Source organism: Equus asinus, chromosome 26 (assembly GCF_041296235.1).
Source record: "Equus asinus isolate D_3611 breed Donkey chromosome 26, EquAss-T2T_v2, whole genome shotgun sequence".
NCBI classification, from domain to species: domain Eukaryota; kingdom Metazoa; phylum Chordata; class Mammalia; order Perissodactyla; family Equidae; genus Equus; species Equus asinus.
In genome coordinates this window covers 35,558,225-35,571,120 of record NC_091815.1, presented here as the reverse complement: position 1 = coordinate 35,571,120, position 12,896 = coordinate 35,558,225, and the positions used below count along the sequence as shown (strand labels likewise).

General features: G+C 48.4%; 1 protein-coding gene across 1 annotated transcript; it reads left to right on the top strand.

The window, feature by feature from the left end:
• Positions 1–5,051: 5,051 nt before the first annotated feature.
• On the top strand, positions 5,052–12,407 carry LOC123281230 (sialic acid-binding Ig-like lectin 14). The gene is given in 10 exon segments (XM_070498634.1): positions 5,052–5,139; positions 5,205–5,452; positions 5,454–5,589; positions 5,817–6,095; positions 6,324–6,371; positions 9,102–9,314; positions 9,584–9,631; positions 10,784–11,041; positions 11,147–11,282; positions 11,402–12,407. Coding segments are annotated over 10 exon segments (1,467 nt in total). The 5' UTR covers positions 5,052–5,081; the 3' UTR covers positions 11,445–12,407.
• The last annotated feature ends 489 nt before the right edge of the window (positions 12,408–12,896 follow it).

The following is a 12,896-nucleotide window of genomic DNA, read 5'->3' as shown; positions in this document are numbered from 1 at the left end:
GTGTCCTCTGTTCTGCGTGGAGTGAGTTTCTGCGTGGAGTTAGTTTCAGGAGGCTGGTCTCTGGGATGCTGCTGCTCAGCAGATATGACAGAGGACGGTGGATGGAATGATCTCCAGCTCAGTTGTGATGAGACCGAACAGCTCACCTTTATTCTCTGGTTCAGCTTCAGGAAAGCCCAGGGACACAGAACCACTCTGTCCTTCTGGTGCCAGGACAAGGGTGTTTGTGGTGCTCGTCCTGGTAATCCTGGGTCCTAGACATGATGGGACCTTGAGGGAAGGACCTGGGGCCTGTCCATGGTGTGGCTGAGGCACAGGGGTCCTGAGGATGGGAGACTTGGGGAAGTGGGGTATGGGGCAAGGACAGGGCAGGGGTGACAGCAGCTAAAGATCCCCTCCTCTGTGCAACCTCTGCTGATGCTTCCATGGCGGGGCAGGGTGGGGAGGGGGGGAGGGATTTGAATGTTCCCTGCACTGCATCGCACAATAGCCAAGCCAGGCAGGACCTGGGGCTCCTTGAGGTCGAGTCTGTTCACCTCCCAGCAGAGCTCCAGAATGGAGCCGGGCTCACAGTGGTGTCCGGTGAATGCCGGTGGAACAAACCAGCTGGTCTCCCAACGTGGGAGGTCAGAGAGGTGACTGCAAGAAAGGAGGGGAAGCCTCCCCAAAGATGTCTAGGCATCTGTACCACCTGGAGCTGACACCATCATGGGGTGCAGACATGGCCACCAGTAGGGGTGTCAGGGTGACCACGTGGCAGGGCTGGAGAAAGGAAGGCCAGAAATGAGGCAAGACCTGGAGGCCACTGAGGAAATCGAGAAGTGCCAAGCATCTCGGGAGCAGAAACAATGAAGGGGGGAGGTGGGAAGAGCCCCCTCCACTGCTCTGCCCCAGGCAGATCTTGCCTCCTCATTGACCCTGGGCACACAGCAGGGTCCTGTAGCTGGGACTCTCCCCTCTTGTCCCCTGAGAGTCCAGCCATGTCCAGTCTGCTGACTTGTGCCCAAAGCAGCTGGCCGACAGAGCCTGCAGCCCCACAGTCCGGCTTGTGTTTTTCCCCTCACAGTATCTACCAGGCACGTGCTGTAGATTGTCTGTCTCCCTCGGGATGGGGAACATCTCAAGGGCATGAACAGGGTCTGTTGTGTCTCCTGTTTGCCTCCAGCTCTAACATGGAGCTTGGTCTGTGTTTGTTGAGTGAGTTAATGAGTGAATGGCTGCCTCCTACTCTTTGTCTAAGACACTTACTGATCTTTTATACCCCAGACACTCACACGGAACCTCCAACACCCCATACCTGGAAGAACTCACTGCCCCTAGAGTCTAGAACAAGGATTCTCCATCTTGGCTCTGCTGACCATCGGGACTGGGTGATTCCTGGTTGTCAGGGGCCCGTCCTGTGCACCATAGGATGTTTAGAAGCATCTCTGGCACCTACCCACTAGCTGCCAGTCCCACCGTACTCTCAATCTGTGACAATCAAAGGTATCCAGACAAATTCATAGACACACAGAACATAGCGTGGTTGTGACCAGGGCATTGGGCAAGGGGAAATGAAAAGTCATTTTTTTAATGGCCACAATTTCAGTTTGGGAAAATGAAAGATGTTCTTGAGATGGATGGTGGTGATGGTTCCAAAACAATGTGAATGTACTTAATGCCACTGACCTCAGCAATTAAAAATGGTTAAAATGGTAAGGTTTTTGTGATGCGTATTTTACCATAATAATAATTTAAAAAGCAGCCAAAGATTTACTCAACCACTTCACCAAAGAAGAGAAACAGATGGCAAGCAAGCACAGGAGGACATGCTCAACATCGCTTGTCGTTAGGAAATTACAGATGAAAGCCAGCAGGAGATATACATCTATTAGAATAATTTAAAAACTGAACAAAAATAAAAGATAAATAATCTTGATAATAGCAAATACTAAAGACAGGTGGAGCAGACAGAATTCACACACGCTGCTGGTGGGAACACTAATGGTACAGTCCCCTTGGAGAACAGTTTGGCAATTTAATATAAGGTTAAACCTCCGCTTTCCATATGACCGAGCTATCTGCTTCCTGCATGTTTATTTACCCAAGAGAAATAAAACCGCATGTTCCCACAAATGCCTGCATGTGAATACATACAGCAGCTTTATGCATAGTTGTCCCAAACCCGGAAACAACCCAAAATGTCCTTCAGTTGGTAAGTGTGTTCAAAATGGGGTACGTTGAAACAATGGGGCACCAGCCAGCATTTAAAAGAAATATATTATTGATACACATGCTTAGTAACATGGAGAAACCTCAAATGCATTATTAAAGATGGATGAAGCCAGATTTTGAAGACTGCATTTTGCTGGTTCCATTACTACAACACTCTGTAAACAGCAAAACAAGAGGGATGGAGAACAGATCAGCACTATTTAGGGGTCATGGGTGGAGGGAGCATCTGGCTCCCCAGAGACAGCATGAGGGAACGTCTTGGGTGACGGCTCCCTTCAGTCTCTTGACTGTGGTTGTGGTTACACACTGAAAGACATCTGTCTATCCTCTCAAAATTGTATACGATGAAAAGTGAATCTCACTGTGTCTGAGTTGAAAATAAATTAAAAATAAAAAACAAAATGAGAGCCAGCTCTGATGGCCTAGTGGTTAAACTTCGGCACTCACGGCTTTGGCGGCCTGGGTTCACTTCCCTGTCACAAACCACACCACCTGTCTGTCAGTTGTCATGCCGTGGCAGCAGCTCACATAGAAGAATTGGAACGACTGACTATTAGGGTATGCAACAATGTCCTGGGGCTTTGGGGACAAAAAAAGAGAGAGAGAGAGAGAGAGAGAGAGATTGGCAACACATGTTCGCTGAAGCCAAATCCTACCCTGTAGAAAAACAAAAAGCAAACAAAACAAAACAAAAAGCATGATAAGATGTCTCTACATTACCACTAGAATTGTTAAAATTTAAAAGACTGATAATTTAAAACACTTTATCAGTTAAATAAAAGTTAATAAAATAAATAGTTAATAAAATAAAAAGTTTTAAATAAAGTTAAACTTTAAAACTGATAAAGTGTTTAATGAGGGTGACAAGATGCTAGAATTCAGGTATTTTTGCAGACAGGGCTGTAAAGGTTAAAACCGTTTTGGACAACAGTCTGATAATTTCTACTTAAGTTAAGCACATGGTTACTCTTTCATCTAACAGTTCCACTTGTTGCATGTACTATTATTTGAGGGTGAAAATATGTCCATAAAAAGACTTACTTCTTAATATTTATGGCCCAAAACTCAAAAATCTCAAATGTCTGTCAAAAGGTCAATTAACAAAAGATTGCAGTATACCCACAAAATGGAATACTACTCAGTAATCAGACATTATGAATGACAGAAACATGCAACCTGGATCCATTTCAAAAATAGTGTGCTGAGTGAGGGAAGCCAGACATAACTGAGTACGTTTCTAGGAAAATCTCAAGAAGACAAAATTAATTCACCAAGATAGACGGTATATCAATGGTTACCGGGAGTGCAGGTGGGAGTGATGAGCTGCAAATAGTTGTGGGTTTTCCTTTTGGGGTAGCAGAAACGCTCTATCTCTTGATGGTGGAGTCATAACTGGGCTGTATACATTGGATGAAATCCATAGAAATGCAACTTTCAAGTGGATATATTTTACCTTATGTAAATTATAAGTTTCCTTAAAGAAACACGAGAACTCACAGAACCTTCCAGTCCATGAACGTGGTATAACTTTTCTGGACTGTGAAAGCAATTGCATTGGGGTTTCCTTTACGTGCCACACTCTTACTTTTTTGATAACCCAGAACTAGTATTATTTTACTTATAAGAGAATCAATCCGCTATATATGAAATGAGGGTGCAAAATCTCGGTTAGTAAGGTTGAAGGAACGGTTCTCTAGAAACTACTGTATTTGAAACATTTTCCAAATCGATGGTGGCAAATGCATTTATGTCATTGGTGGCAAAGATTTCCCAGACTTATATGACACAGAGTGAGATGCAAAACCACATGAACTGAACCTAAAATTTTAAATGTAGCTGTACATTCCACTCGTTTTCTAGAAATATTATGTTCGTGAGCCATTATGTAACTGTGCTAAGAAGATGATTTCCATGACAGGAAGCACTAATCTGCATGATGAGGATCTAAAACAATTCACTCCAGTCCACACAACGCTGAACGGCGGCATTCAGGGAAAAGATGTTTCCTCTGCACTGGCTCCTAGGACATGTGCTCTCCTCTTTGTTTTATATGAGGATGCTGCATAGTTTTTATTTTAGACACGTCATTGAAATTTCATGAATCAGCATACAATAAGTTAAAAAAAAACCTCTACTCATATTTTAGAAATAACACAGTGTTCTTGCAGGACACACAGCAAACTCATCAAAGACTGAGATCTAAAGCCCAACAGTTGAGTGTTTGGGGAAGAAGTGACTCCATCGGGTGGGGAGCATCTCATGGGCATGGACCAGGTGGGTCATTTCCCTTCTTGTCTCCAGCCTCCCCAACACATAGATGCTCACTAAGTGTTTGGAGAATGAATGAATAAATGATCGGATGCTAATTTCACCTCAGTTAGCACTTCCTTCTTTTCTTCTACCCTAAACCGTCACACAGACCCTAAAGTATTCTTTACCTGGCAGGACTGACCACCTGGGCTTTAGATCAGGCTGTGACCTTCTGTGGCCCAGCAGGAGCTGACCAGCTCCCTGGTGTAGACGACATGCTCAGAAAATCACCCTAGATGGGAGGCCCTTAGAGACTCACTGTGTCCCACTCCTCAGATGGCCTCAGAGGGCCTGGTCCAGGTTCAGGTTCTGGAGGGAATCCCTGAGATGGGGGCAGGACACAGGGTCTGCTCCTTTTCTGCTCTCCCCTGGGTTGGAATCAGGGTCTCTGGATCGTGGGGTGTCTGTCCCATCTGTGCAGAGGGGGAACAAGCTCCAGTCTTCAGTTCCTCTTCTGTGAAAGGCTGAGGTCATGTGCTCCTCCCCAGCTTCCGTTGGGCGTCCCCACAGCCCCCTCACTCCCTAGCCTTCCCCTTCTCTTTTCAAACACAGGAAAGATGCCCAGAACCCTCTACTCAGAGATGCTGCCACTGCTGCTGCCCCTGCTGTGGGCAGGTGAGTGGGCCGAAGGGAGAGGGGCCGGCGGGCAGGAGTTGCAGCTGACCCTTGTTTCCCCTCAGGGTCCCTGACTCGGTATGACACATTCTGGTTGAAAGTGAAGATGTCTGTGACTGTGCAGGAGGGCCTATGTGTTCGTGTGCTCTGCTCTTTCTCCCACCCATGGGATAACTGTACATACGCTGTCCCAGCCCATGGCTACTGGTTCCAGGAAGGAGCAAATATAGACCGGGATGCTCCTGTGGCCACAAACAACCCAGATCGTGAAGTGCAGGAGGAGACTCGGGACCGATTCCACCTCCTCGGGGACCCCCCAGACCTACAGCTGCTCCCTGGACATCAGAGATGCCAGGAGGAGTGACTCTGAGACATACTTCTTTAGGGTGGAGAGAGGATCTTTTGTGAGATATAATTACAGAGACCACCAGCTTTCTGTGCATGTGATGGGTAAGGTTTGGGGTCAACGAAATGACATATGGATGGGACTGAGGGCTCCAGGGCACAGCTGGAGGGGATCTCCTACTCCTCACCCTGGGAGGGGCTCAGGGGGACCCAGGAGGATGGGACGCCTGAGCTGTTGGGATGAAGATGGCTGGCTGAGGCAGAGTTTGCTCTTAGAGTGACACTTGGGGTCCCAACTTCCAGGTTTGTGTCTCTATCTCTCCCCTCCTCAGCTCTGACGCAGATACCTGACATCCACATCCAGGGTATCCTAGAATCTGGCGACCCCAAGAACATCACCTGTACAGTGCCATGGGCCTGTAAGAGGGGGACACCCCCCACCTTCTCATGGAGCGGGATGGCCCTTACCTCCTTGGACTCCAAGAATCCCCATTCGCCAGTGCTCACCCTCACCCCGGGGCCCCAGGACCACGGCACCAATCTCACCTGTCGAGTAATATTCCCTGGAGCAGGAGTGAGCACAGAGAGGACCATCCAGCTCAACGTGTCCTGTGAGTGTCAGGCCAGGATGGCCAGGTCCCTGAGGGCAGTGGGTGTGGAGGAGGAGGAGGGGGAGGCAGGGCCTGTGATACTGGGTGCTGGGTCCTGCAAGCTGGCTCTGGGGAGGAAGGAAAGAGGACTCCCAACCCCATCTCTCCCCCTTATTTCTAAAGTACTGGTGAAAAAGGGCCAACACCCACCTTCCTGCCACTGAAAAGGGAACAATTATGTCTGTCCAGATGCGCCACAGAACCTGACCATCAGCGTGTTCCGGAGAGAAAGCACAGGTAGGGAGCAACCTCTCCACTCTAGGGGTTGTGGTGGAAGCAGGGTCTGTCTCCTCCTTTCAGAGCAGAGCTGGGGCCCAGAAGTCAGATGGGAGAAAGGCTCAGGCCAGGTTTTGGGGCAACAGAGGTGGGAAGCCTCCACTTATTCATCAGCTTAGAAACTGTCCTCGACCCACCGATGACCCTGTTCTCAGGGGGCTGGCATGGCCTCTTCAATGTCCGATGGATGTGCTGTCCCCATGCCAGGGACACATCCATGTCCCAAGTCCTGCCCTCATTCTCCTTAGGATCTGGATCCCACCTCCTCCTTCAGCCTCCTTGGATCATTTTAATGTTAGTTTCTAAAATAGGAAGCATAAAGTGTGTCTTAGTCTGGTTGCCATTACAAATTGCTCCAGACTGGGCAGCTTAAACAAGAGGAATTTATTTCTCACAGTTCTGGAGACTGGAAGTCCAAGATCAAGGTGTCAGCCATTGGGTTCCTGATGAGGACTCTCTTCCTGCCTTGTAGATGGCTGCCTTCTGGTTGTGTCCTCACAGGGCTGAGAGAGCCAGCTCTCTGGTGTCTCTTCTTATGAGGGCACCAATGTCATCACGAGAGCCCCATTCTCATAACTTCATCTGACCCCAATCACCTCCAAAGGGCCCCTCCAGATACCTTCCAAATACCATCACACTGGGGGTTAGGGCTTTAACACATGAATTTGGGGGAAACTCAAGTCCATCCCCAGCAAAATTTAGTAGGAATAAAACAGTATTCAGAACCTGTGTACCTCCCTCTTGGTTATCTCCCCAAATATAACCTACGCATATACATTTAAACACACACACATATGTACACATCATACTATACACACTGCTCTGCATCTTTATTATTATTTTTAATAAACTTTTTATGTGGAGTAATTTTAGATTTAGACACAGTACAGAAAATTTCCATAATCCCTCAGCCAGCTTCCATCATTGTTCAAATCTCCCATCACCTTGGCAAATTTGTCACAACTAAGGAAGTGACATTAGTACATTTCTTTGAATTCAAGACATCTTTGTCTCAAACTTGGTGTGTCATGGATACACGATATTGTATTGTATCAACTCGAGATATTGATGACTCCATAGTTTGCTATTTGGAAGTAAATTATACAATACGGTAATTAATTGATCCCCTGATGGTTGAAAACTAGAGTGTTTCCAGTCTTCTACTCAGACAAATAATACTGCACTGAATAAACTCTTACAAACATTCCCCGTGTGTGTGTGTGTGTGTGTGTGTCTTTGTGTGTGTGTCAGATAATTTTCTGGAAAGGAAAGTCCTGGATCAAAGGGCACGAGTGCAGTTTCTACAGATGTTGCCAATCCCACTGCATGGAGGTGCTTCTGCTTCTCCTCCCACCTGCAATGTGCCCCCTTCCCTGCTGAACGTGTCCATCCTCTCTGATCTTAAGTGGACTGACGGTCATGTTAAGTTGCAGTGTCATTTTGTGACTAGGTTGAATATCTTCCATTATGTTTAAGAATGGTTTGTATTTCTTTGCGGACTTTTTCTTGATGGTTTGAAGAAGCTCTTTTCATATTACAGACATCAGCTCTGTGTTAGTGGAAAGGATTGATTTCCAGTCTATTGATGGCCTTTTGACTTAGCATATGGAGATTTTCCCAGGCAGAAACATGCATTTTTCTTCTGAATTGGTCTTATTGGTGTACCCGGTGTTGGTTCTGACTGGTTGGCAACAGCCAACTGTATCCATCTTTGCCCAACTCTACATTCAGTTCAAATTGGTGCTTGATATTGACCAAGATGGGAGTATTCACCAAGGAAATTGGCAAATAGTGTAGATCAGGACTCCTGCCTCCCCCCACCATGAATAAGCTGGTTGTTAAATATTTACTAGTAAACCACTGGGTACATTTATCAATGTTTTCTTTTATCTCTCTGACTTTCCCCAGTCTAATATTGATTTTTAAATCTCCCATAATTTCTTCCAGCAGCCTCATATACAAACACTCCCAAACATGCCCGTTGACTCAAACCTCACAGAACTATTTCCTTTTCCCCGAGCATGCAGGTCATTTCACACCTCCGCTGTATTTGCACATCTTGTACCTTCCTCCACAAGGTCCTCCCATCAGCATCATCCTCTAACCAGTTCCCACTCAATCTCAGGCTCTGTTAAGCCTCTCCTCCTCCAGGAAGCCCTCCCTGTCCTGAGGGTCTCAATGCACTCCCCTCCTCAGGGCTCCTTCCACTGGATTTGTCCCCATCACAAGCCATGTTGTCATATTGCTCTGTGGGGGCCTGCTTTTGGGGATCTCACCAATGAGGCTGTAAGCTCTCATGCACTTCCAAATTACCAGGTCTTAGTGAAGCATTGTAAGATCAAGTGACATTATATAAAGATTAAATGACGAGGATCTTAGATGAAAATCTGGGATCTGCACTGGCATAGATGGCCAAGACAAGTGACCTGGGGGTCAAGGCAGTTCAGGAGAATGCACAATAGCCACTTGGAAAGGCTGCAATGCCTGCTCCTAGCCCTGTTCCCTTGGGGCTGAGCCAAGACAGTATGTGCTCCTCAGGGAGTGGAAGAGAAGACACAGATCTGCATCATGGAAGGAAAAGAGAGAGAGACAGAGACAGACACAGAGAGAGCCCCTAATGATGTCTTGGGCACAGCTTTCTTTCTGTCTTGCCAGGAGCTCAATCTCTGGGCAATGGCTCCTCTCTTCCAGTCCAGGAGGGCCAGTCCCTGCGCCTGGTCTGTGTCACCAACAGCAACCCTCCTGCCATGATAACCTGGATCCGGGGGAGCCTGACCCTGAGCACCTCGAACCCTGGGGTCCTGGAGCTGCCCCGGGTGGAGTTGGGGCACCATGGGAAATACGTCTGCCGAGCTCAGCACCTGCTGGGCTCCCTGCAAGCCTCCTTGAGCCTCTTTGTGACCAGTGAGTGGGAACACACCTGGGGAAGGATGCCTGGGTCCTTGGGAGGAGAGAGGCTCCTCTGATCCCTCTGCTCTCTCTCCCGACAGACCCCTACAGCTGTTTGGTAGTTCCTGCTCCTGGAAGTGGGGAGGCAGGATCTGGGTGGCATTTTGGGGACTGTTCTTAGAGACATGACCTGGGTCGAGATGGAGAGAATACCCAGACTCCACCACCTGGCTCATGGCCACCCCATCCTACTTCAGGAGGCCTCTTATTTATTTCTGTTCCAGATGCTCCACAGACCCTGACCGTCCACGTCTTCTGGGGAAACAGCACAGGTGGAGAGGCCTGGGTGGAATTGAGGTCTCAAAGGTCTAGTCAGGGGACTGTGTGCGGGTTGGACCGAATGAACCCCCGGCACTCTTTCCCCTCTCTTGTCCTGTGTGAGCTCTCGCCACTTCCTGTCCACTGACAAGACTCTCTAGGGTCTCTGTGAATTCCTAGTTGACCATTCATGTCACCTCCAGTTGCCTCCTCTCTCTTGACCTTCTCTCTCCCCTCACTGTCTCATGACATCCTTTCCCTGGTTCCCTCCTCCTTCTCTGACTGTCCCGTCTCCATCTCCCACGAGGAGACTGAGTCCTCACATCTGGGCATGGAGCATCCAGCCACTTCGTGCACGGTGGTCAATTTGTCCATCCTGGTACTTCCAATTGGACCTCTGCCCTGAAGACCCTCACAAATCCCTGTTGAGCTGAGATTGTCCTAAGTGTCCTCCCCTCCCCCTTCTTGGGCCCTTCCTACCCGAATCACCTGAGTCAATATCCTGGAAGTTACTTCAGACATCTCTGTGTGTCACCCTACACTCCCCGTGACTCAGTGAGTTTTGATACTTGACTACCTGAAAATGTCTCAAATCCCTCTCTTCCTCCATCCACACGGCTGCAGCCCCACATCTGGCCTCCATTCTCACTCACTCTCACCTGGACATGAGTGAGAACTGGACAGGACCAGCCTCCTCTCTGGACTGCCAGCCTCCAGTCTGCATCCTTCCACCTGCCAGATTTTGGACTCCACAGGAATCTCTACATACCCCAGAGCTGACCTTCTTCCTTCCTTGCTCAGAACCCTCACAGAGCCCCATGTGGCCCTCAGGGGAGAAGCTGAAAGCATCACCTTGTGGAAGCCTCAAAGTGGTCAGACCTACGTGTGTCAGCCCCTGCATGGTTCACACACCAAGGTCCACTGCCTGGCATGGTCCTTCCTGCATCTAGACATGGTCAACTCTTCCTCAGATGTCCATCCCCTGTCCCTGTCCTCCATCCTCCAGTTGCCTCTCCTTCCCCCACCTCACTTCATGATCTTCACCCCGCTCAACCCTTGCTTTCAATGCTGTCTCAGGAACACTATTTTCCATTCCTGCGTCTGTGGGAGGGCAGAGGGAGACAGGGCTTCTCAGCCTTGCCCTATGGCTCTCTCTGTCTCCCTAGTCCCAGGGGTCCTGCGCAATACCACCTCCCTGCGAGTCCAGGAGGGTCAGTCCCTGCGCCTGGTCTGTGACACTGATGGCAACTACCCAGCCAGGCTGAGCTGGTCCTGGGGAAGCCTGTTGCTGACCCCCTCTCAACCCTTGGATCCTGGGGTCCTGGAGCTGCCGCGGGTGGTCTTAGAGGATGGAGGTGAATTCACCTGCCAAGCTCAGCACCCTGGGGGCTCCTACTACATCTCTGTTAACTTAGTTGTGGAGGGTGAGTACAGCAGGATACCTGCGTTCTAGGTGTGGCCATGAACAGGCTCAGATGTGGACTTTAGGAACCTCATCTCTCCATCCTTCTCCCCCTTTTCTCCAACAGGTATCTCCTCTTCCTTCCTCCACATCTCTGGGGAGCAGCGGGGCACCTGGCCTCTAGCCCTCACCCTGCTCAGGGGGGCCCTAATGGGGGCTGGCTTCCTTCTCACCTATGGCCTCACCTGGAGCTACTACACTAGGTGAGAAGCGCTTCTCAAGGTGTCCTATACCGGGGGACACCTTGGGTGGCTTCACCCGCATTGTCCTCTCCAGAGCACACCCTCCACAGCATCATTGTTGAGCTCTATTTCCCCTGCAGGTTCAGAGGATCCCAAGGGGATAGCTTTGCAAGGTGTGACTGAGCCCCCTTCCTCCCAGCCATTGAGAGTTGTGGGCTCCAGAACCCTGACAGGTGGATGAGGATCCATCAGACCACTGTGTCCCGAGACCTTCAAAGGCACATCTTTGTGGAGCCAGGAGGGGCTGCATGACATGGCCCTGCCTCCTCTCCAGAAAGGACCCTTCACCTCTGCTCTCCAGGACTCTTCCTGATGGTTCTACACAAACGTTTGGAGGGCATGTGAGGAGATAGATATTTTCTATTATTAATTTGAATTATACTTCAAGTAATATGTTGCATCTGCATGCTTGCCTTAATGTGGTTTTGAGAAGCCCACAATTCAACCCCATAATATAATGTTATAAATTCCCCAACATATTATTCTTTAAAAACAGTTCATTTTAAAGGGATAGTTTTTTTCAAGTCTTCAGTGCATGGTTGTGTATTCTAGTTGTTAGTTCTCTATGCGAGTCTCTGCCACAGTAAGACAACTGACAGAAGGATGGTTTGGTTCCATGACTGGGAAATGAGCCCAGGCCATGGCGGTGAGAGTGCCAAATCTTAACCACCAGGGCTGGATGAAAAGATATTTTTTAATTAGAAGAATAAACTCTTTTATATTGATCTGAATATTAACCATTTCAATGGCTCTTCATTCCTTTGTACACATTCCAGTGTCTCTATTGTATCACTTTCCTCTTGCTTGAAGATCTTTTCATATATTTCTTGTAGCGGCGGTACACTGGGGATGAAATCCCTTGGCTATTTTTGGTCCAGAAAAGTGCTCATTTACATTAGCTTTGGAAGGATCTGTTTATTGTGTAAGATATTGTAGGTTGACATTTTTCTCCTTTCAGTTCACGTTCTTTGGCTGCATAGTTTCTTAGGAGAATTCTGCTGTAATTTTCATCCTTGTACTTTGTCTTTGTCTTTGGCTGGTTTGAATATTTTCTTTTTCCCTGAATTTAAATGATTAAAATAACATGTGCCTTGGTGTGGGAGGTGTGCGCGCACGTGTGTGTGTGTGTGTGCGCGCGCATGGGTGTATTCCCACAGCTCCGCTTAAGCCCTCTGTTCCTCCTTGGTGAAATGCCCACCCAACTCTGCTGCCTTCTCTACCACCTTCTCCCTACCAAGCCCCGCACATTTGTCCTCCTCTGGACAATGGCACCTTCATTCCCATGTTAGTTCCTAGAGTCAGGGCTCTGGGAGTCACTCTAGATATCTCCCTCCCTCACCCTTCACACTTCCCTTCAAATTTCACTTCCTGAAAGTGTCCTAAATTGCTTCTTTCCTCCATCACCAAGACAGCTGTCTCCAGGATGGCTGGGTCTCCCCTCCGGAGATCTTGAAACAATTTCCCTCTGGCCTCTTGGCCACCGTCTCTCCCTTCCAACTCTTCCCTAAACTGGCCTCAAGGGGATCAGTTTGATATTTATAAGAACCTGCCCCTTTCCTGCTCAAAACCTTCCAT